We start from the raw sequence: 21,027 nt of genomic DNA, 5'->3' as shown, positions 1-21,027 counted from the left end.
AGACAACATTTGAACCCACGGGGTCAAATTTGTTGCCATCCAAAATGAGCAAACATTGAAAAAAAAAAATATATAACCTCAAAAGCCTAGAGTGCCACTTCTGACACCTATGGACTGAATATTGAACTGCAGTTAGTTACAGTGTCAGTGACAAGATGGTTAGCCACATGCTGTTTTGTTGAGCTGCAAACCTAGGTAACTAATTTGGCTTCTCAGCAAATCAGAGGTTGGTAAAAAAATATATATTTTTTTGTTAATCTGTTTAGTAATAGCTTGTAGAATGCTTAGAAGTACGTTTTATATTGTTTTAGGATAAATTGGTGAATATTAGCTAGTTCAAAAAACGATGGGTCAAAAATGACCCTCTGGGTGTATTGGTCCTTTGTAGATACAACATTGTGACAGTCTTGTATTTGGCTAAAGCCTTGAAATAAATGTATTTTTTATATGTTTTAGTAAGTTACCATGGTAGTACGGGGCAGAGACAAAAAAAGTAAATACCTCTTTATTTTTAGGGAGTATGGCCACTCCCTTTTCAAGACAGAAAGCAAAAGTTCACTGTAAAACTTACAGTGACATTAGAGCAACTTACAAAACTTACAAGTATTAGAGCAACTTGAAGCTGATTAGTGACTTTAGCCCTGAGTTTGACAGTGATAGCCATTCTGATGAGTTGTTTCAACCGCATGAAAGAGATGGTGGTGAATCTTCTTCCCAAGACAGTGACTTGTCCAACTCGTCCAGTGCTGGATGCACAACTTGCACGCTGTAAATTTCCCATCAGGACCCGTTGATGGTACATGATGCTCTTCTGGCATTTCTTGTCTGTTGCGGTAATCAATGCATGGCTTCTTTATCAGCATGACTGTAAGGCACACAGAGGTGTCAATTCCAGGTTCAGAAAGTAAACGTCCTCACCAGGATTTTGCTCAGGCTTCCTGGATTGTGTTGATTCCACAAATTTTACCTGGATTGCACTAATTAGAAAATCTAGCAAGCTTGAGAAAATCCTGGTGAGGACTTTTACTTTCTGAACCTGGAATTGACACCTCTGAAGGCACAGGGAATCAGTGGATCAAACCATACACAAACTTCACAAGTTTCAGGGTTTGGTAGCTCAGGGCTTGGTTGAAGTTGGAACAGCAAGAAGACAGGGTAGGCCATCAACTCCTGGCCCATGTTCCCCGCCACCACCAAGATTTGTTTGAGTTTATCAGAGTGCAGATGTTCGTTTTGACCAAATCGCCCATTGGCCTGTCAAGGAGGAAAATCGCCGTCGATGTGCTGTGTGCAAGGACCTCAAAACTGAACTGTGCAATATGTGCAGTTCCTTTCTGCATCAACAAAAAGAGAAATTGTTTCAAAGACTACCACAATGTATAGTATGAGTTCCTCTGCCAGCAGAGCATATTTTTGGATAAGCAAATACCCAAATCGTTTTTTCCAGCGCCTTGTGTTCCCGTTTCCATTGGCCAAAGTGTATTTGTTTATTTGAAATTCATTTCTAATGTGCAACAAATAATGCAAAAAAACATTATTAAATGTATTTGTGAGGTAGACTGATTATTTTCCTAAATTTAAAATAGTTTGTATTGACAGTGTTTGTTATTGCAATTCATTGAATTGATAGGCCTAAATCCCAATGGGTCAAATTTGGCCCAAATTCTAAATTGGGGAATGAAGGGTTAAAACTGAAAAAGTGGATATTTTTGTGTTCAGGGAACTTATAGCAGTCATTTAATTCATAGTTCATAATTTTCCAAAAAAGAAAAGGGTTCTTGGGTTCTCCATCATATCAAAGAACTGTAACGCAGCACGTGCTGCGGAGCGATGAGGTGGACACAAATGCTGAGAACAGCGAGATTTAATAAGGGAATTCCATAATCGTGGTCAACAGGACAGGCAGGAGTCGTAACAGGAGAGCCATCCAGAGAAGACAAATACAACGACATGATGAACACAGAATGAACCGAACAAGGCAGGGAAACAAGAACTGAGAGAAACACAACGGAGACAGAAAATACCAGATGAAAGAGATAATCCACAAAACCAAACAAACCACAAATAACCGGCAACGGGCTAGAGCAGGGTTATTATTCAAGTATATTTCTCTGCGGGCCAGATTTGGCAGAGAACTCTGACCTGTGGTCCAGACAATTTTCAGATACCTATACCAATACTGTTATAGTGGATGTATGGGATGGATGGGGGTGGAGGGTCTGTCGGAGGATCTGCTGTGGAAGTGGTTTCCAGCTACAGGTATTTGGGTGTGCACCTGGGCAACAACCTCAGCTGGAGCAACAACACCTCCAGTCTGGTCAGGAAAGCTCATCAGCGGCTTTACTTCCTCAGGCTGCTGAGACGAGCTGGACTCGGGAGCTCAGTTCTCCTCTCCTTCAGATGTGTTGTGGAGAGCGTACTGTGCTCCAGCATCAACTTGTGGCATGGAAGCTGCTCGGCTGCAGAGAGGAAAGCTCTGCAGGGGGTGGTGAAGGCTGCACAGAGGACTGTTGGAGTCAGCCTCCCCACCACCACAGACATCTACACCTCCAGATGCAGGAGGAGGGCTGCCTGCATCATGAAGGACCCCATCCACCCAGCACACTCACTTTTTGTCCCGCTCCCCTCAGGCAGGAGGCTGCGGAGCATTAGGTGCAGAACTTCCCGTCTGAGGAACAGCTTCATCCCGGAAGCTGTTAGACTCACAAACTCTAAATGAGAACCAGCACTCAGTTGGACACTTTACCCACAGTCACTTTTTTTACACTTGAACACTACTTAGATTTATTTATTTATTACATAGTTATTTTTATTCAACGTATTCTATTTTATTTTTTAGTCTATTCTATTTTTATTATTTTGCTGCTATTGGGGTAAAAACTGGGACCATGGGTTCTAAATTTCGTTCCACCTCATGTACCACATGTGATGTGCATGACAATAAAGTCTCCTTGAATGTGGGAGACTAATAGAAAGAAATTGGATTGGAATCAAATTTCTACAGCAATAATGTTTGACTGTTTTGTTTGCACTGCAATTTGTTGACAAAAACAAATTGATTGAAATTCAGAAAAGACAGACAGCTGACTGGAAAAACTGCAAAACTAGAAACTTACTCTACACATTGAAAACAACCTGAGCATATGCAGCCTCATTTTTTAGGTGTGAAAATTGAACCTCTGCCCCCCTATGAGCTCATTTTGATGACCTATATGGTATAAGAATGCAAAAATGCAATACAAAAAATTGAATTAAATCTGAATTTATGTCAGTGTGTAGCATTACAGCAGAGCACACATTTCTGAATTTACACAGGCCTACATGTTGCCCTTATTTCACTGATTGGTCCCCTCAGCCTTACACCACACAGTTTTACTCCTCTTATTGGCTGTTCACCCTGTACATGGCCTCTTTCCATTATGAGACTTTGTGATACTGCCGTGTTTAGCGTCTATAAATGTTTGCCAATTACAGTAAAGGTTCATGAGACGCACCACTGACCTATGGTTGAGACCATTGGTTGATCTAAACCTTCACAAATTCCCTAACTTACAACGCCTCTAAAACTCTACGTAAACTAAATGTAAGTACATCATATGCATATGTAAGACACAAATTATGTTATTGAACATAGCCAATGAGAACAATGACATTTCGCATATTATGTGGATTTAAATTTGAGCCCACTGAACTGACTCCGCCCCTCCAGTAAATAGACGCACACATATGCGACATAGAGCTCCAGTAATAGCGCCTGCAGTAGGGCGGGAGAACACGTCATCCTCGCCCTTAATTACGCATACGAACCTGGAAAGAGGTCGTTAAAAGTTTCGTTAATCTATCCAAAAGGTAAAATTACCCGAATTGGTTGTATTAGGCTTTTGGTTGCTTCTAAGTATATGTCCAAACATATATGTGCATAAATGTTTAACATTGTACTCCGCAAACAAATATTAACTGACAAGATTGAAAAAGCGCGAACTTTTCTTGCTAATCATGTTACTTTGCCAGCTAGCTTGTTCGTTAACTAGCCAAGTGGTTAAGAAGTTAAGAAAATATTAGAATCCGACTTGCAGTAGCTAAATGTCAGTACCATCGTTAATGTAAAATATATTTAAATTATAATTAGAAATGTTTTCACATTTCATGGGGTAATATTTCGGATATTTAGAAGGACGTTTGTCGTGTGTATTTTTCAGCTAGCAAGCCATGTTGGGAAAATCGAATCCGTCAGTAACGTTGAGGCGCGCGCACGATGTAGCTAGTTAGCTAGCATGGCTAAACTAGCGTGACTAGACTAGCATGGCTAGACCGGTTAGCACCAGGGTGTTGGCTCAGTAACGCTAACTGCACACAGAGAACAGTCTAGGCTGACTAAAGTTAGCTAAATAATTTATCCAAAATCTGAAAAGGAGATATTAAAACATTTGCGACGTGTGTATATTTGTCATTTGATATGTTGTATTCTTATATATTTGGCAGTTTATGCCAGTGAAGTTCACTTCGACCTTCATTTCGAGCTCCTTTTTAAAGTACGTTAAAACATTCGTTCTGATGTTTTCTGGCATGTGCCTGGAGTCACTTACAAATGTTACATTTTAACATGAAAGATGTTCGCACCCCATTTTATAGACATTACTTCCTACTGTATAAGTAATTTGTATGTTTGTTTCACAGGACTGCGAGGCACACGCATTATGAACCGAGGGTTTACACCATCATTAGTTAGGCCAAACCTTCCACTGAGGAGACCTGCAACCAGCCCTGGTTCAGTGTCGCCAAGGCACATTGCCCCTCTATTTAATGACATTGGTACCTGTTTACCCAAAGAGCAGAATTTGGCAAATGGCAGCTTGGACGGTATGCAGCATGTAACAATTAATATGATATGAATATGGTCCACCTTGAGTGTTTTGTAATGCTGATTTCATTTCAATCTAGCCTTTAAAAGTGAAGCTACCAGAAAGGAGACGGAGTCGACGCCCTTGAGGGACAACAGGGCGGTAAGCATCGGACTCCTTCGTTTTTCTAGGTTAAATAATACCAACATTAATTCAGTGATGTGTGTTGTAAAAATGGAATCTCGGTTATGTTTAAAAACTAGAATCATTTTCTTTACTAGAGAGCTGGACCTGTGCCTGTGACGCCAAGGCTGTGCAATTATTGCAGTCAGCAAGGTAGGCAGTGTAGATTTGAATATTCAATTACTATTTGAATAGTTAATTACCTTTTGCCAACTGTGCACGTCTTCAGTTTTTTGCTGTTGCTTTTGGCGTATTAGGGAGCCTCAGGTGCACACGCTGCAAAAAGACATGCTACTGTTCTGTAGCTTGTCAGACAGAGGACTGGAAGGCCCATCGCCACATATGCAAACCATGTATTCCGGAAAACGGCACAGGGTAATAGTTAACATGCAACGTCATAAGGAAACGCTAGATGTGGAAAAAATTGAACGTTTTATATTCAACCTGCGAATAACCAAATGTTGAATAATTTTTTATGTTCAATTAGTGATAAACCGAATGGACCAGGTGTGTTGGAGTCCAAGGTATCATTTTAATCCATGTTTTTCCACTGTGGTGTTATGATCACATGTATAAATACGTCTAGCTAGACTGTGTGTCTAATTGCATGGAGCACTCATGAAGGACTTCTGGCAGGTGAACAGCAATGACGTGGCTCCGCCAAAGAGAGTTTTCTTGCGTGACTTGCGCAGTAACAGCGTCTCCAGTGGTGATGAACTTCAGGTGAGTCTAAATTGGATCTTCTGCTTCTAAGGGCTTATTTAATCACTAATGAATAAATTCTGCTTTAAGGGGACTGTGGTGGAGATGAGGAATCCTGGCAAGTTCTTCATCCACATCCAGTCGGTGGAGATGACAAACACTCTGAAGAACATCACCACGGAGCTGCAGAGGACCTATGGAATCTCGCATGCAGCTACATACAAGCCAGAAGTTGGAGAAATCTGCACTGTCAAATTCTCTCTCGATCAGGTTTGTCCTTGCATCAAGCCCAATATAGTCAATATGGAGGACGATCTAGTAGCAGCAAAGGACTCAAGAATGTCTGTGTTCAGTTATTATGTACCAAGACAGTGTTGGAACAGATCAGTCTAATTCTATAGACCCATAGCACTGCACAGCTACCCCCCCCCCCCCATCTCACTCATGGAAACTTCACTAATGTGAAATCAGCTGTTCTGTTTGTGTTGTTCTATTTACGATCTGATCTGTATGATTGTTCCTGAATTGTACAGCTCCATTGGCAGTCTGGCTGGTTTTACCTAATAGCAGGACTATAATACTACTGTGAAATACTGGCTACAAAACCTGGATTTTAATAATGGCTTTCCCTTCAGAATTGGTATCGAGGTGAAATTATATCTGTTGATTTGGATCACCAAACTGCAAAAGCACTCTACATAGACTTTGGAAATGAGGAAGACGTCACATTTGACCGACTGCGTCCCCTGCCGGCAAACCTCGATATTGCACCCCCCTGTGTAAGTGTTTTGCCTCTGCTTGGATGCGTAGTGTTTTGCTGATTGATATACAACTGCAGGTGTCTGTGTGTTATCAGACTGTTCCAAACACTGTGTTGTTTACCGGATTCGATGTGTTCACTTAATTTGGACAGGCTTTACAGTGTTGCATCGCTGGGGTAACCGCAGTGACGGGCGTTTGGTCAGGCGAATGCTCTATTGCAGTGAGGCAGCTGGTTGCTGGAAAGACCCTGACCTTCACTGTGGTGGACAGCAGAAACAGCAGCACACTGCTTACAGTAGATGTCCGTCTGTCTGCAGTTGGTAAGGCGACTTGAAGCAGTCATGTCAAAATGTGGCGCAGAGTACACCACCAGAAAATTTAGAAATGTGAATGCGGGCAGTCATGGCCTGGCAGTTAGGGAACTGGTCTTGTGACCGGAGGGTCGTGGGTTCGATTCCCAGACCTGAGCAAGGCCCTTAACCCTCGATCGCTCACTTGTATAAAAAATGAGATAAAATGTAAGTCGCTCTGGATAAGGGTGTCTGCCAAATGCCGTAAAATGTAAATGTAATGTTCCAACAGGCAAGAACTTGAGCACTTTCCTAATTGAGCAGGATTATGCTATCAAAGAGGGCCCCTCTACCAAGCCACGCACTGAGCAGGATATCGGTGAGTTATCTGGAGAAGAATCTGTGTGTTTTTAGTGGTTGGTTAAGTGATTCTTTTGTCATTTTGTCTTTTTTTAATTTTTATAAAGCTTCTCTGATGACCGCATCTTTTGAGAACTTTAAACGGCTGTCTTCTGGGAAGAATGAGAACACCGAGGCTCAGCCTCCAGAGCCGTTGACCCAGGGGGTGGGGGACACTTTCACAGCCATAGTCACGCACCTCCAGTCTCCTTCAGAGATCATCTGTCAAAAGCTTGAAAATGCCAGTGAGTCAGAAACGTTTCTGTTTACCTGCAAAATGCAGCACCCTCCCAGTTTTCAAAGTTCAAAAGACTCCAAAAATGGAGTGTTATCATTCATAGATGGCTCCACTATTTTCTCACTGAGAGGGGTGCTTGTTGTCGTTTTTTCTTCGCTGCAGGTGTCATCCAGCAATTACAGATGAGTCTGAGAGAGCACTGCAGTGAGACGCAGGCTAGCGAGGACTTCAGGCCTGCTCCTGGGACAGTCTGCTGTTCTCTGTTCTCCGGTGAGACTGCACCTAAGCATTGCGTTCTAAGTGTCTGAACGTTCTTGATTAATCATGTGTTCTCGCTCTGCTTCTTTCATTACAGAGGACCACCAGTGGTATAGGGCCAAAGTGCTGGCGTATTCCTCTGAGGATCGGGTGTGCGTGGGTTATGTTGACTTTGGGAACTCTGAAGAGGTGACCCTGAATCACCTGAGACCAATCAGTGTGGACCTGTTATCTTTGGCGACCCAGGCAATCCCCTGTCACCTGGCAGGTAGAGCTATTTTTTTTCCACCTGCTGGTTCTTCTAGAGGTACTTGGCTTTCAACCAGCTTGTCAAGTTGATTTACATCAGTTCGAGTAGCATTTTGAAAAGTTCTATGTGCCCTCATCAACAGCTTTCTACAGAGCTGTAATCTGTTCTCTCACCTATTCAGACCTAGTAGTGTTTTGGAAACATGTTTTATTGACACTGAGAAATAGATTTTAAAATAAGGTAATATTTTATTTACAGCCTCAAGGAAGTGGCTCTTGTGTATCTTTCCCGTCCTCTTCTAGGAGTCAAGCCTACCTCGGAGACGTGGTCAGAGGACGCCGTGATGATGCTGAAGCGGCTGGTCTGTAACCGCTTCATCAAGGTGGAAATTCTTGGACAGAGAGACGGAATGGCTTTGGTCTCCATGGTTGATGAGTCCAGTGATCCTCAGACCAACATAGCTGAGCTCCTGGTTACTACGGGCTACGCTGCCGAGGGCAACGTGGAGGCAGAAGAAGTGGGAGAGGGGGTTGGCTCTGAAAACGCTGGTACGTCAGAGGAATGGATGTTACCGTTGGCATATATTACTGCACTGTTGATATATTTGTGCGCTTTTCCCACACATTTCTTGGCTGTTTTTCTTGTCGATTGGTCAAGCTGTGGACAAGTTGGTGTGGTCTTGTGCGGAACTTCCCATCGATGGCCAGAAGGTGGTGCTAGTGATCAGCGTGCTGGAAAACCCTGGGGAATTCTATTGCTATAATTACAATGCAGAAGGTATGGCTGTCCTGTATGGTGAGGGTAGACTGTGACTCCGTCTGCTCTGGGAGCGCAGTGTTCATATGGGCTGTTCTTCTTGATCCTGTGACAGACATGCAGACCCTGGCGGAGCTGTCCTCTGCTCTGATTAAACACTGTGAGGGTGCGGGGGGTCCATTCAGCCCTGCTGTCGGAGAACCCTGCTGTGCTCTTTACAGTGGTCAGTTCCACATTCTTCTACGGTTCTACGTCTCTTCACGTTTTATACGTGACCTTTTGACTTGTTATGTAGTGTTGTACGGTTCCCCTGTGTTTTGGGGACAAGCAAGGAATGTGTTTTGCTTTTACAAGCTTTAATTCAAATGTGCCACATTTCCTCCTGTGTGTGTGTGTGTGTGTGTGTGTGTGTGTGTGTGTGTGTGTACGCGCGTACGCAGGTGATGGGAACTGGTACAGGGCCATGGTACAGAGTGTGGAGGGGACCGGAAAGGCTAGAGTGTGTTTTGTAGATTATGGGAACTCCTGTGAGGTCGAGGTCACCGCCCTCCGAGCCATACACCCCAGCATGCTCAAACTCCCTTTCCAGGCCATTCGTTGCTGGCTTGCAGGTACATTTGAATCATGGTCGAGTCACTCAAACATATACATAGTGTACACTGTTTAGGGCAGAACTGTTCAGAAACGTATACATAGTGTACACTGTTTAGGGCAGAACTGTTCAGAAACGTATACAGAGTGCACTCTTTAGGTCAGAACTGTTCAGAAACGTATACAGAGTGTGCACTGTTTAGGTCAGAACTGTTCAGAAACGTATACAGAGTGTGCACTCTTTAGGTCAGAACTGTTCAGAAACGTATACAGAGTGTGCACTCTTTAGGTCAGAACTGTTCAGAAACGTATAGAGTGGACACTCTTTAGGTCAGAACTGTTCAGCCTTGTGCACAAAGGCCTAGGAGTCTCCATTTGAATCCAGCACCACCCACAGCTGCGCTGCCATTGGCAGATGAGATCAGCTTCGTTAAACATCGTCCGCCCACTCGTCTGTCTAGGGGTGGAGCCTGTTGGGGGCCGGTGGAGTAAGGAGGCGGTGCGGAGGTTCCAGGCTCTGTGCGTGGGCAAGCAGCTCTGTGGCAGAGTGCTGTCCATCACGGAGAAGGGCTACGGCGTGGAGCTGGAGTGCGGTAACCTCAGCGTCGCCGCCGTGCTCATCTCCGAGCAGCTCGCCCAGCCTCTAGGACAGGACACGGGGATCGCCGGGCCAGCGCTCAGGCCCGGCTGCCCGGCAGAGGTGGCTCCGGTGCAGACGCCCGTGCTTCCCAAGAGCCCTCCGCTCGCGGACCGACCAGCTGATGTCACCGGGACGAAGCCTGCCCCCTTATTGCCCTGCACAAGTGAATACACATCACACCCATAAGCACCTGAGGGGTTTTTTACACGTGATGTAGCTCACAGATTGCAGCTGGGTGATGTGTGTAGTGTTGTGGGATTACAGGACCATGAGCCATCACAGCACTATATATTCTGTAAGACTGTTATGTAATTGCCACGATTGGAATGGTTTTAAGTAATTTTGGTTGTTTGGTCTCAATTAGGCGCTTCCTTCACTTTGGACTGGAAGACGCCGGCGTTGCCTTGCAATGAGACTTTCCAGCCACAGGTGGCAGCAGTAGTCAGCCCAAGTCTTTTCTATGTCATGAATCCACGAAAAGGTGAGAATCTTTTCACTCTCACTCAATCTTAAATAAGAATTGTAAGTTTGTCCTGGCCCCAGCACTGTCGGTGTCTTCTTTTCGCTGGATTGTCAGACCACGTTACTGTCTTGTACTCTTGGTACATTTTTTTTTCCCCCCCACATGAAAGTTGAAATATGTTTGCAGAGGAACTAGAAGTGACTACATGTCACCTGTGTTGACTTCTGCCCCCTGTAGCAAATGTGGAGTCATTGCAGGCTGTAATGACAGACGTGGCGCAGTACTGTAGCAGACAGCCTCAGGACAACCAGACCTCCCCACCGCCCGGAGCAGCCTGCTGTGCCCAGTTCTCAGGTCACTCCTACAGACACGCCCACCGCCAGCCTTACCATGACACACATCTGCAGTAGCCATGCACTAACTAACCATGCTTACAGCAGTGCAGCTGTTTCATGTCGCCCTTCGAAACGTGTCTTTTCCAGGAGTGAGTGAAGTTTTAAGAATAGGCTGGGAGGTTTAGGTAAAATCTATGATCGAAACAGTGCTGTGGCACTCAAAGGAAACTGAGGAAAGACACCATTACACAAATGCAGTGGTAGAATTCTTGCCTAAGCCAGTAATTCCATGTCTGTCCTAAATCCAAATCAATACAAATTGCAATGCAAATTGTCAGTACAGCAGTGACTATTGGCTTGATTTTGATTACTAAGCAGTCACTGCCGTTCTAGTTGAATTACGGGTCAACATGCCTTTTAAATCCTCCACACGCAGGTGACCAAAACTGGTACAGAGCTGTTGTACTGGACACAACGAGCACCCACGCAAGCGTGATCTACGCAGATTTTGGGAACGTTGAGAGGGTTCCCGTCTCGAGCGTCCTGCCCATCCCTGACGAGCTCCTGCAGCAGCCGTTCCAGATCGCCAGGTGCGCCCTCTCAGGTGAGAGAGCCACGGGTGCGTCCAACCTTTCTCTGCGCAGCGAGAGTACGGCGCGTCACGTTGTGTCCTTTTGCACGGGCCAGGCTCGGAGCGCTTCCCCGCCGCGTGGCCTCCCGAGGTCCTGGAGCTCTTCAACATCCAGCTGGACGGCAGGGTGCAGGCGTCCGTCCACAGCTTCGACGGCGTCACCAATCTGCTGATGCTCACCCAGCACCCGGGCACCAACATCAACTCCGTCATCTTGGGCGCCATGCAGAAACCTCCGAGCAAGGCCGGCGTGGACGTGCTGGCCCAGGACACACAGGCCCCGCCTCGGGGGCAGACACAGGCGGGCAGTGCTGCCAAGGCCATAGGCTGCGCTTCATCCGCGGACGCCGGAAAGGCCCAACACGGCCCCACAGGTAGGTGCTTTCCTTCCACTACATTTGTAATATTTAAATTAGAGAGTTTAGTTTTGACTAAACCAATGGCAAAATAAGTCGTATAGCAGCAGACATTAAGAAATCCCACAGTAAAATGAAGGCCTTTAATATTTATGGTGCTGTGTAAGTCAAGCTGAAGTACTGTAGGCAACAGGCTCTGGTACGACCGGAGAACATTCCATGCACTCTGTGCTATAGAAATGCAGCTTCTGCAGGACACAGGTGCGCTCCCACCTGGAATATTTGACGGAGCCCAGAGCTGTTATTTAGCAGGCAGCCTTGTCATCATACGCTGAGAAGATATTCAGCCATGTATTCCATATTACTCCTCTGTGTATTAACGTTTGATTTCAGAAAAAAAGACAACAAAGACTAGCATGGAAAATAAGCAACTACAGGCCACCGGAGATTCGAAGGACAGCAGTCCCGTCAACGGTGGGTATCGGCAGCCCGAGATCGGCTGTCAAATATTAGAGATTACACTGCACATGGACATCCTGACATAATGCAGAAATCAAACTGTTCATTGTCAGTTAATTTAGGTGGATCGATTAGCAGGATATTTCTGTTTTATTTTTTTTCGTCTTTTTTAGTAGAAGGGATTCCATGGTTGTATGGTGCTTGTATGGTGCTTCCCTTGAATTTTGATGCTTATTTTTGTGGTTTCCTTTCCCCAGTTCCCAGTTCTGCATGCTGCTGTGTTGACCTTAAGCAAAAGGTAAAGAAAGTTGTCTTTTGTTAGCACTCATTGTACTGTTCTCGGGGTGTTTTACGATCCCATTTGCCCTTCTCTCAGATTGACCATGTTGAAGAGTTGATCCTCCTGCTCCTGAAACAGATGGGAGGAAACGAAGAGTAAAGCAGTTGGATTTTCAAGCATTTAAGCAGTGAAAATTCTGGTTTAAAACAATATTTGGGTTTGTTTCTTATACTGTACGTTTTCTACAGTATTTTGCAGAATACAGAGACATTGTTTACATTACAAATGTACATGCTTAAGGAATTGATCAGGTCCCAATTCGGCATGTTGGAACATTTATTTTACTAAGAGTCACTGAAAGCTAATCATTGTTTAGCGGAGCAGCATCAAACCACTTGCTGATTTTGGTGTTCTCCCTCAGCTCATATCAAGTTACTGTTCAGTTGTCATGTGGTGCTGCTAAACCACATGTTTTGGTTATGTTTATTTGGCATAACAAGCGTTCTTATTAGACAAATTGTGTTCATAAAGCCTGGCTTTTTGATGTTTTAGTTGCAGTTTTAATAAAGTTCTTTGTCCATGAGTACCCTTTTGTATTTATCGAGCTGTGCAATATCCGAAAGACTGAGTTAAGTTTTTACATAGACACTTACTGGCCACTAGCATGGTTGTTGGTGCCAGACGGGCTGGTCTGAGTATTTCAGAAACCGCTGATCTACTGGGAATTTCACGCACAACCATCTCTAGGGTTTACAGAGAATGGTCTGAAAAAGAAAATATCCAGTGAGTGGATGGGCTACAGCAGCAGAAGACCACACCGGGTGCCACTCCTGTCAGCTAAGAACAGGACACTGAGGACAGTAGAAGAAAAACGTTGCCTGGTTTGAGGAGTCTCTATTTTTGCTGTGACATTTGGATGGTAGGGTCAGAATTTGGTGTCAACAACACGAAAGCATGAATCCATCCTGCCTTGTATCAACGGTTCAGCCTGGTGCTGCAATGGTGTGGGGAGTATTTTCCTGACACACTACCATTAGTACCAGTAGAACATTGTGTCAACACCACAGCCTACCTGAGTATTGTTGCTGACCATGTCCATCCCATACTGACCACCCAGCCATGTCATGAAGCTGAATCATCTCGGACTGGGTTCTTGAAGGAGGTCCAACCCGGTACTAGCAAGGTGTACCTAATAAAGTGGCCGGTGAGTGCGTATTCTGTTATGTAGTGCGGAGCCCTGGAGTGTGTTGTACTGTTCTGGGTGTAGTTAACTGGGTGGAGAGAGGGATGACCTGTAGGCGTTAGTGCTGAGAATGTGGGAGCGCAGCCTCGTCTACACAACCTGCTGCCCGACTGCCGCAAAAACGACCGGACGTGTTCTGAGGTAAGAAGTCTCGCCGGTGTAGCCTTTGAGTTTGGACCCTCTGGCCGCAGTTTCGTGTGAGGTTGCAAAGTTTTTGTGGAAACTATCTTCGGAAACTACAGCAAAGCTGTGACTGAAAATACAAGAACGTACGCTGACCGGTACAGATGTGCTGTGTGCTGAGAGTAGGTCTAAAAGACACGAACCGAGCGGGCTGGGTCGCACACCTTCATTTATTTACACACGACTTTATTCATTAAATCGGTGATTACGAAAGGAAAAAGTTCTTCGCGTTAACGTTATTGTCTACAGTTCTGTACTGGCTTTTTGTTCGGTGCCAGTTAAATCAAGTTCAAATTGATTTTAAGGTCGTGAAGGGGATGGCCATGCAACACTGCACAGTGCGCTGTGTTTAATGGTCTATTTTGCCTTGTTTAATAACCAGATGACCAGACAAAAACTTCAGGTTTGAAGCCCTTACTGTTCTCACCAACGTATCTACAGCAGCAGATACAACACTCACAGCGAGGGCCTTGGGGTTGTTTGTGTTGTTTTTTTTAATCGCATTTTTGTTTTTTCTCTAAAATATTGTTGTAATCTTGGTTAGTTTGAGTGTGTGAATGAATAAGAATCCGTTCCCTTTCAGGGTGGTGATTCCTGTAACTGTCTGAAGTAGTTCCAAGGACTTTCTGTTGTAATTATGTCCTCTAAAGGCAACTTCTGACTTGTCACACATTCATAATAGATCCTTCAAGGACCAGTGAGTAATGGTGTTTATCCTCTGGTAGCTCTTTTCTTACTAGTGTACTCAAACAAAACCATTTTAACACAAATGCATTGTTCAAGCTCCAATCTAAAATATAGCTGCAGTTCTGTTTACAAGCCATATTGTCAAACTTCTGTTTTGTGTAAAGTATTAGGTATTATCTACACACTGATGAGGTAATGTAAAGGGCTTTTAAAACGAAGATACATACAATTTGAAGAATTCCTATATTTTAAACAGAAATGTAAACAAATCATGGGAAATGAGCAAAGATGAAAGGCTGCACATCATCATCATCATCATCATCTCTCTCTGTCTTTCTCTTTATCCCTTCCTGCTCCTGTAACACAATGTTGAGAACTTCACCAGCCACAATGTGGACTGATGCTTATCTTAAAGTGGCTCCATCCACTGCAGGTTGCACAGAGGTGGCCCTGTGCCTAGACCTGAGATGTCTATCACTAATACAGACCACATTCTGTAAAAACTACAGATTCCGAACATCCGCTCATAGATAGAAAACAAGGCTTCTCTTATCAGTGAACCTTCATATTCCTTTCCACAGCTACAGTTCCACTCTCTCAAATCCCGAACACACAAATCTCCTGTTTCCCTTCAGTCTTTCTGCAGCAGTAATGGCTTATGCGTTTGGTTCTAACCATTACCACCACCTGGATCCACGCCACATTGTGGTAGAGTCTTCAGATGGAAAAGAAGTGCATTCATCGAGAATCCATGAGGGGCTTCAGATTACCCTCCACCATCTCTTGTTGGATCTCAAACAGATAACAATACAGCTCTTCAACTGCTGCTTACACCTGGAACCTAACCAAGCCGACCACACAGCCTAGACATAACACACGCTCCCCCACAGCGTATGTTCTCTTTATCAACGCCTACTCTAAGTACCAAGAGCTACATCAAAAGCAGACTAGATGGTTTCATGATTGCTATCTTTGACACAGAGCTGTCCTTGAAAAGAGTCGCAGAAATGCTGCACTGCATGTTTTTGTGAACATAGAGACTAAATGCAGGTAAGACGATAACATGGTGTGAACCGTGTATGTGTGTGTCCCCACCCCGATAGCATGGCTGCGAAGCACCAATGAATTATGTATGCAGTGGTTATGTGGTTGTGCTGTTCTTGTAAATGGCTTAAACTAAGAGGTAGTGGTCATTGCATAATTCAGCTTAGTTTTTTCATAATTTTACCACTTAGTGAATAAATAAAAGATTACAGCAGTGGTCTGACACAGAGCCAGCCCCTATCCTTTGTTGGTTCTGGATGGCTTCAGTTTCACTTTGAGCTAGAGGATAGAATAAATAGGTGTTTAAATGAAAATCTCAGCTGATGTGTATTCCCTAAACTGGCACGCTGCCATGAGCTGGTGTTTGGTACTTAAAGGCATGCCCTTTTGACCTGGAACCATATGAACGAGACAGGAGTCTGAGGAGAGTCTGTGAGCGTGGGCTGATGGGAGTCTGAGGAGAGTCTGTGAGCATGGGCTGATGGGAGTCTGAGGAGAGTCTGTGAGCGTGGGCTGATGGGAGTCTGAGGAGAGTCTGTGAGCGTGGGCTGATGGGAGTCTGAGGAGAGTCTGTGAGCGTGGGCTGATGGGAGTCTGAGGTGGGTCTGTGAACGTGGGCTGATGGGAGTCTGAGGTGGGTCTGAGAGCGTGGGCTGATGGGAGTCTGAGGAGAGTCTGTGAGCGTGGGCTGATGGTATTCTGAGGAGAGTCTGTGAACGTGGGCTGATGGGAGTCTGAGGAGAGTCTGTGAGCGTGGGCTGATGGGAGTCTGAGGAGAGTTTGTGAGCGTGGGCTGATGGGAGTCTGAGGAGAGTCTGTGAACGTGGGCTGATGGGAGTCTGAGGAGAGTCTGTGAACGTGGGCTGATGGGAGTCTGAGGAGAGTCTGTGAACGTGGGCTGATGGGAGTCTGAGGAGAGTCTGTGAGCGTGGGCTGATGGGAGTCTGAGGAGAGTCTGTGAGCGTGGGCTGATGGGAGTCTGAGGTGGGTCTGTGAGCGTGGGCTGATGGGAGTCTGAGGTGGGTCTGAGAGCGTGGGCTGATGGGAGTCTGAGGAGAGTCTGTGAACGTGGGCTGATGGGAGTCTGAGGTGGGTCTGTGAGCGTGGGCTGATGGGAGTCTGAGGTGGGTCTGTGAGCGTGGGCTGATGGGAGTCTGAGGAGAGTCTGTGAGCGTGGGCTGATGGGAGTCTGAGGAGAGTCTGTGAACGTGGGCTGATGGGAGTCTGAGGTGGTTCTGTGAGCGTGGGCTGATGGGAGTCTGAGGAGAGTCTGTGAACGTGGGCTGATGGGAGTCTGAGGTGGGTCTGTGAGCGTGGGCTGATGGGAGTCTGAGGTGGGTCTGTGAGCGTGGGCTGATGGGAGTCTGAGGTGGGTCTGTGAGCGTGGGCTGATGGGAGTCTGAAGAGGGTCATCACTGAGGTCAAGCCTCCTACTCTGCTTCTCCCAAAGCACACTCGAGTCAATGATTAGTCCACTCTTCACGACAGTGGGACTGACTAACTGATGTGAGCGTGGGCTGATGGGAGTCTGAAGAGGGTCATCACTGAGGTCAAGCCTTCTACTCTGCTTCTCCCAAAGCACACTCGAGTCAATGATTAGTCCACTCTTCACGACAGTGGGACTGACTAACTGATGTGAGCTTGCCTGCTGATTGGCTGAGCTCTCTGTTGTGTTAAGCACTTGTGTGATGGTATCTTTGGCATTTACATGCTGCTGTTTTGGTGGCTTTTATAAACTGCCTGCCTACATTTTTCCTTGTATACACTGTTTTGTATGTATATACTGTTGTGGGACAACTTACCTCACCCTCTGATAAGTTTTATTATTTAGGCTTTGTTTGTTTTGAATATCCAAACTGTTCAGCTGTGTTAAACTGTTGGTGTGGCCTGTGACCCTGATAGACCACTGGGTCGTACTGTAAGGCCAGCCCGTGTGGTGTTGGGACAGTTGGGTTATGTGCGGGGTTTCCTCCCTCCCTCTCTGGGCCGTCCCAGAAATTCACAGCTGTGCTCACCCTTGTTAGTGGTCTCGGGGCCTTTTTCATAGTCACTGCTTTTAACCTGCTCTCTGTTTGCACTCCTATAAGACTGGGTGGTCCCTTACAGAACCCATTTTGGTTTGCCTCTCATTTTAGGATGTTCTCGGGCGACCAGCTACCACTCTTCCTAGCAATTCTACTCACTCAAGGTAAGAATGGCAGACTATTTTCTAAGCAATCATTTTAGGTAGATTGGAGGTTGGGGTATTGGTTTTGTAATGGATCTGAAATGCTGTCTGGGTTTGAAGGTCAGATCCTGAGTTAAAGTCCTAACATAGTTACCAGTGCAAAAATAAAACCCATGTTTAGTCTCCTGTGGATTAAGGGTGTGGAACTGAAAGTCTTTGTCAGGTAAAGGCATTTATATTGATGATGAAGACTGTGCAGTGTGAACTGCTGTGGTAAATATACCACAGTGGCTAATCTGGGATTCTATTTGTGAGAATGTCTTCCATTTGACAGATGGACTTGCCAGATATGTTTCTGCATGGTTTGGGGCCTTACCTTAGATTTCAGTAATACATTATTTAACTGAGGAAAATGGAATTGCTTCTTATTCTTTTCCTGAATGTTTTAGTCATGATCCTCAGCACTCTACATGCTTAAAGACAACATTACACTTCAACAAACCACACATCATAGCTTTGTGTGTTCTTTACCTTTATAGTCCATTGAAACAAAGTGCTTTCTCTTGAAGAAAGTAATGTAAAGACTCATGGGGCTGAGTCAGGATGTGCCTCACACCCTGCCACAAACGTACGACTGCTGGATGAAGACATCACACTCTACTCCCCCACCATCTTCCTCCGTGCAGATATATTGGACACGCACTGGTGTGCACCCATAAATCAGAGGAAGGGCGAGGCAGAGACAGTGCCTCTTCAGTAACTCCACAGGGGCAGTGAAAATGCCTCCCGGCTTAGAATTTACAGGTTTTCTCTGGTTAATCAGGACAGTTTCACCTGTGGCTGTATAGTTCTTCTGATGATTCACACCACCATGCAGCACCCAGTAGGGGTCTGGCTGCATACTGATGTACAACATACTATAAACCCCAAAAGAGACTTAAGTTCACGGATGACTATAATTCTTTTGTGCTGTTGGTACAATCTTATACCCCTGCCTGTACACTTTAAGTGGTATTTAACAACAGGCTATTTTTCAGGTTCAGAGGGTAAGAATGTCACTACCTATAAATGAATGCACTCGTAGTCACTGTGGGGTCAATGGGAAACATCTGCAAAATTATCATAAATTTACCTTAACGTTAAAAGGAACGGCTTAGAACGGCTACGTGCGCTTTAGGTCCTCAAATCGAGCACAACGGAACACGTTTATCATAGATGTTTTTCGATAAATGGGCAGATTTTGTCCCAACAAGCTGTTCGGTGGGAGTCAGAGGTGATGGTGTTTGCAGGGGGTAGAAGGGTAGGATTAACACACACCAGGCCACTTCACGCTTGTGCGCCAAGTGGGATTACAATGTTCTGGAGGGGTGTGTTTAGGCCCCGTGGGGCGTGGAGCCCTTTGCCCTTTGCTGATGAGGTCCGTCACCACGGAGAGCTGTGAAGTGCACCCCTCCACACCGACTAACCGAGCCCAAGTGGGTAACGGACGTAAGCTATCAGGAAAGTGCCCTCCACCGCTAAGGGCCAAACGGGCTGGACACGGGGGAGTCGGTGTCCGCTCTGAGCCACTCGCATGGCTCTCTCCGCTCAATCGGCCATTGTCTGACCGGCGGAGAGCATAGCTCTGCTCACTCAAGCGGCGGGAGCCGGCCCTGTGGTGTGGGGGTGTCTTTCTACCCGTTTGGTGGGCGTTCCTGGAATGCAGAGCACTCTTAATTATCCCTGTGAAGGCAGTGAGCGTCAGAGTAGGGGAGGGAGACATGGAGACGGGTCCTGGGGCGAGGGTCAGCACGTCTACCTCTGAACTAGCGCTCAAATGAGGGGCTGTCATTTCACACATGTTCCCCATCATTGACATTGCTGCTGGCAGGGTAATATCCTGTTCTTTGTGTCCACTAAGCCTCGTTATAGAACAGCTTTGGGCTCCGATGTCCCTGTTGATCTGATCTTTCATAAAATCCAATTAAAGGAAGCAAGAAAGCAACTAGGTGTTCTCCTCCCTTAGAATGTTCTGTTCTCTTCCTTCAGCGTGTTCTGGTTTTGCTGTGCAGGAGATCCAGACTGACCATGACACCATCGTGAAGATCTCTGCTGCTGGAGAGAGTAAGCCCCCACTACTCATCACTCGGCTTACACTGGCTTACCAGTGGAAAACCTGAATCACCTGTGTGTGATCAAGTTCAAGTTTTATTTGAACTTGTATGATGCCATAAGGCACGAGAGGGAGTGTGATTGGTGCGTGTCCGTGTGCTCACACTCCTGCACGTGCATGCGTGTGTGTTCACAGACGCTGCTGCTGTTGTCTAATCACCCTCTTTATGACGGGCAGCAGGTTGTAACATGACAGCTACACACGTTATAATTTCGCCTTCTGACTAGCACAAACACGTTGTGTGTGTGTGTGTGTGTGTGTTTGGTGGAGAAATAAGACTGGACATACCATAGCTAAGCTTCTTGCGTGGCAGGGTGAGAGTTTGGCTTGTCCTCTTTGTTTTGTTTTGATGTTTGTTTGTGTGTTTGTCTTCAGTGCTTCCTGTCCTCCTGAGTTTATCTTCCTTATCAGTAAGCACTTCATATGTGTTTCAAATGGGAAATACCTTGAGATTTCTTTAAAATTATGTGTTTATTGTGTGTGTGTGTGTGTGTGTGTGTGTGTGTGTGTGTGTGTGTGTGTGTGTGTGTGTGTGTGTGTGTGTTCTGACAGTTATGCAGTGCTCTGCAGCTATGGATGTCCTGTTCGTGATGGATGGCTCCTACAGTGTTGGGAAAGGCAGTTTTGAGAGGTCCCGCCGCTGTGTCCTGAAGCTGTGTGAAGCTCTGGACATTGGCCCTGACACGGTCAGCGAACAGCAGCACCAACACTGGCATGAGCTCCCTCGTGCCCCCATGTCCACGAGCCTTCGTCACAACGCCCCCTGGTGTCTCCTTAGGTGCGGGTTGGGGTGCTCCTGTTTAGCTCCTCTCCCAGGATGGAGATCTCTTTGGACTCCTACAGCACCAAGGAGGAGCTGAGGAAACGTATCAAGAAGATCCATTACAGGTAGATGAGTGTGTCCATGCCCACGTTTCTCCGTTCTCCATCTACCTCATCCGGTGCTGGTTTTGGCCAGAGGTGTCACGTAGCCTGGAGTGGGCCGCCCACACACGGCCTCTGCTGCTCACACCCTCCACACGGCAAGTGTGTGTGGATCGGAGTTGCTGTTGTGCTCTCTAATCACATGCTAGATTTACACCCCTCCGTAACAGATTTACACCCATCCACAACATGA

The 21,027-nt window shown here is 45.8% G+C and overlaps 2 protein-coding genes across 4 annotated transcripts in view; both read left to right on the top strand.

Moving 5' to 3' along the window:
• Positions 1 to 3,715: 3,715 nt before the first annotated feature.
• Positions 3,716 to 13,020, top strand: tdrd1 (tudor domain containing 1). Of its 2 annotated transcripts, XM_076999285.1 has the most exons (27): positions 3,728 to 3,849; positions 4,483 to 4,532; positions 4,678 to 4,860; positions 4,942 to 5,003; positions 5,123 to 5,177; positions 5,282 to 5,399; positions 5,512 to 5,548; positions 5,661 to 5,747; positions 5,817 to 5,996; positions 6,362 to 6,505; positions 6,640 to 6,808; positions 7,071 to 7,157; positions 7,246 to 7,422; positions 7,578 to 7,685; positions 7,771 to 7,941; positions 8,226 to 8,471; positions 8,581 to 8,700; positions 8,795 to 8,902; positions 9,120 to 9,290; positions 9,732 to 10,073; positions 10,275 to 10,391; positions 10,611 to 10,727; positions 11,145 to 11,312; positions 11,396 to 11,713; positions 12,089 to 12,169; positions 12,412 to 12,452; positions 12,531 to 13,020. In XM_076999285.1, exons 3-27 carry the CDS (start codon positions 4,698 to 4,700, stop codon positions 12,591 to 12,593), a joined length of 3,450 nt encoding a protein of 1,149 aa, XP_076855400.1. In that variant the 5' UTR covers positions 3,728 to 3,849; positions 4,483 to 4,532; positions 4,678 to 4,697; the 3' UTR covers positions 12,594 to 13,020. The 2 variants fall into 2 exon arrangements, with proteins under 2 accessions (XP_076855401.1, XP_076855400.1); XM_076999286.1 differs by lacking the exon at positions 4,483 to 4,532 and having other exon boundaries at positions 3,716 to 3,849.
• A 574-nt stretch (positions 13,021 to 13,594) lies between these two features.
• Positions 13,595 to 21,027, top strand: part of vwa2 (von Willebrand factor A domain containing 2) — a 14,405-nt gene continuing 6,972 nt past the window's right edge. The window contains exons 1-5 of one of the 2 annotated variants that reach the window (XM_076998543.1): positions 13,595 to 13,818; positions 17,727 to 17,779; positions 19,787 to 19,861; positions 20,463 to 20,596; positions 20,689 to 20,798. In XM_076998543.1, the coding sequence (XP_076854658.1) occupies positions 13,748 to 13,818; positions 17,727 to 17,779; positions 19,787 to 19,861; positions 20,463 to 20,596; positions 20,689 to 20,798 (443 nt within the window). In that variant the 5' untranslated portion in view covers positions 13,595 to 13,747. The remainder of the gene's footprint in view (positions 13,819 to 17,726; positions 17,780 to 19,786; positions 19,862 to 20,462; positions 20,597 to 20,688; positions 20,799 to 21,027) is intronic. The other variant, XM_076998544.1, reaches the window with a different exon arrangement.

Source organism: Brachyhypopomus gauderio, chromosome 3, assembly GCF_052324685.1.
Source record: "Brachyhypopomus gauderio isolate BG-103 chromosome 3, BGAUD_0.2, whole genome shotgun sequence".
Taxonomy (NCBI): Eukaryota; Metazoa; Chordata; class Actinopteri; order Gymnotiformes; family Hypopomidae; genus Brachyhypopomus; species Brachyhypopomus gauderio.
Note: the sequence above shows the minus strand (reverse complement) of the source record. Positions and strands in the feature narration are given on the sequence as shown.

Coding starts and splice junctions, on each gene's coding strand:
- tdrd1 (XM_076999286.1), top strand. CDS start 4,698: ATGAACCGAGGGTTTACACCATCATTAGTTAGGCCAAACCTTCCACTG. Junction 5,748..5,816: donor CCAGTGGTGATGAACTTCAG/GTGAGTCTAAAT, acceptor TTCTGCTTTAAG/GGGACTGTGGTGGAGATGAG. Junction 8,472..8,580: donor GGTTGGCTCTGAAAACGCTG/GTACGTCAGAGG, acceptor CGATTGGTCAAG/CTGTGGACAAGTTGGTGTGG.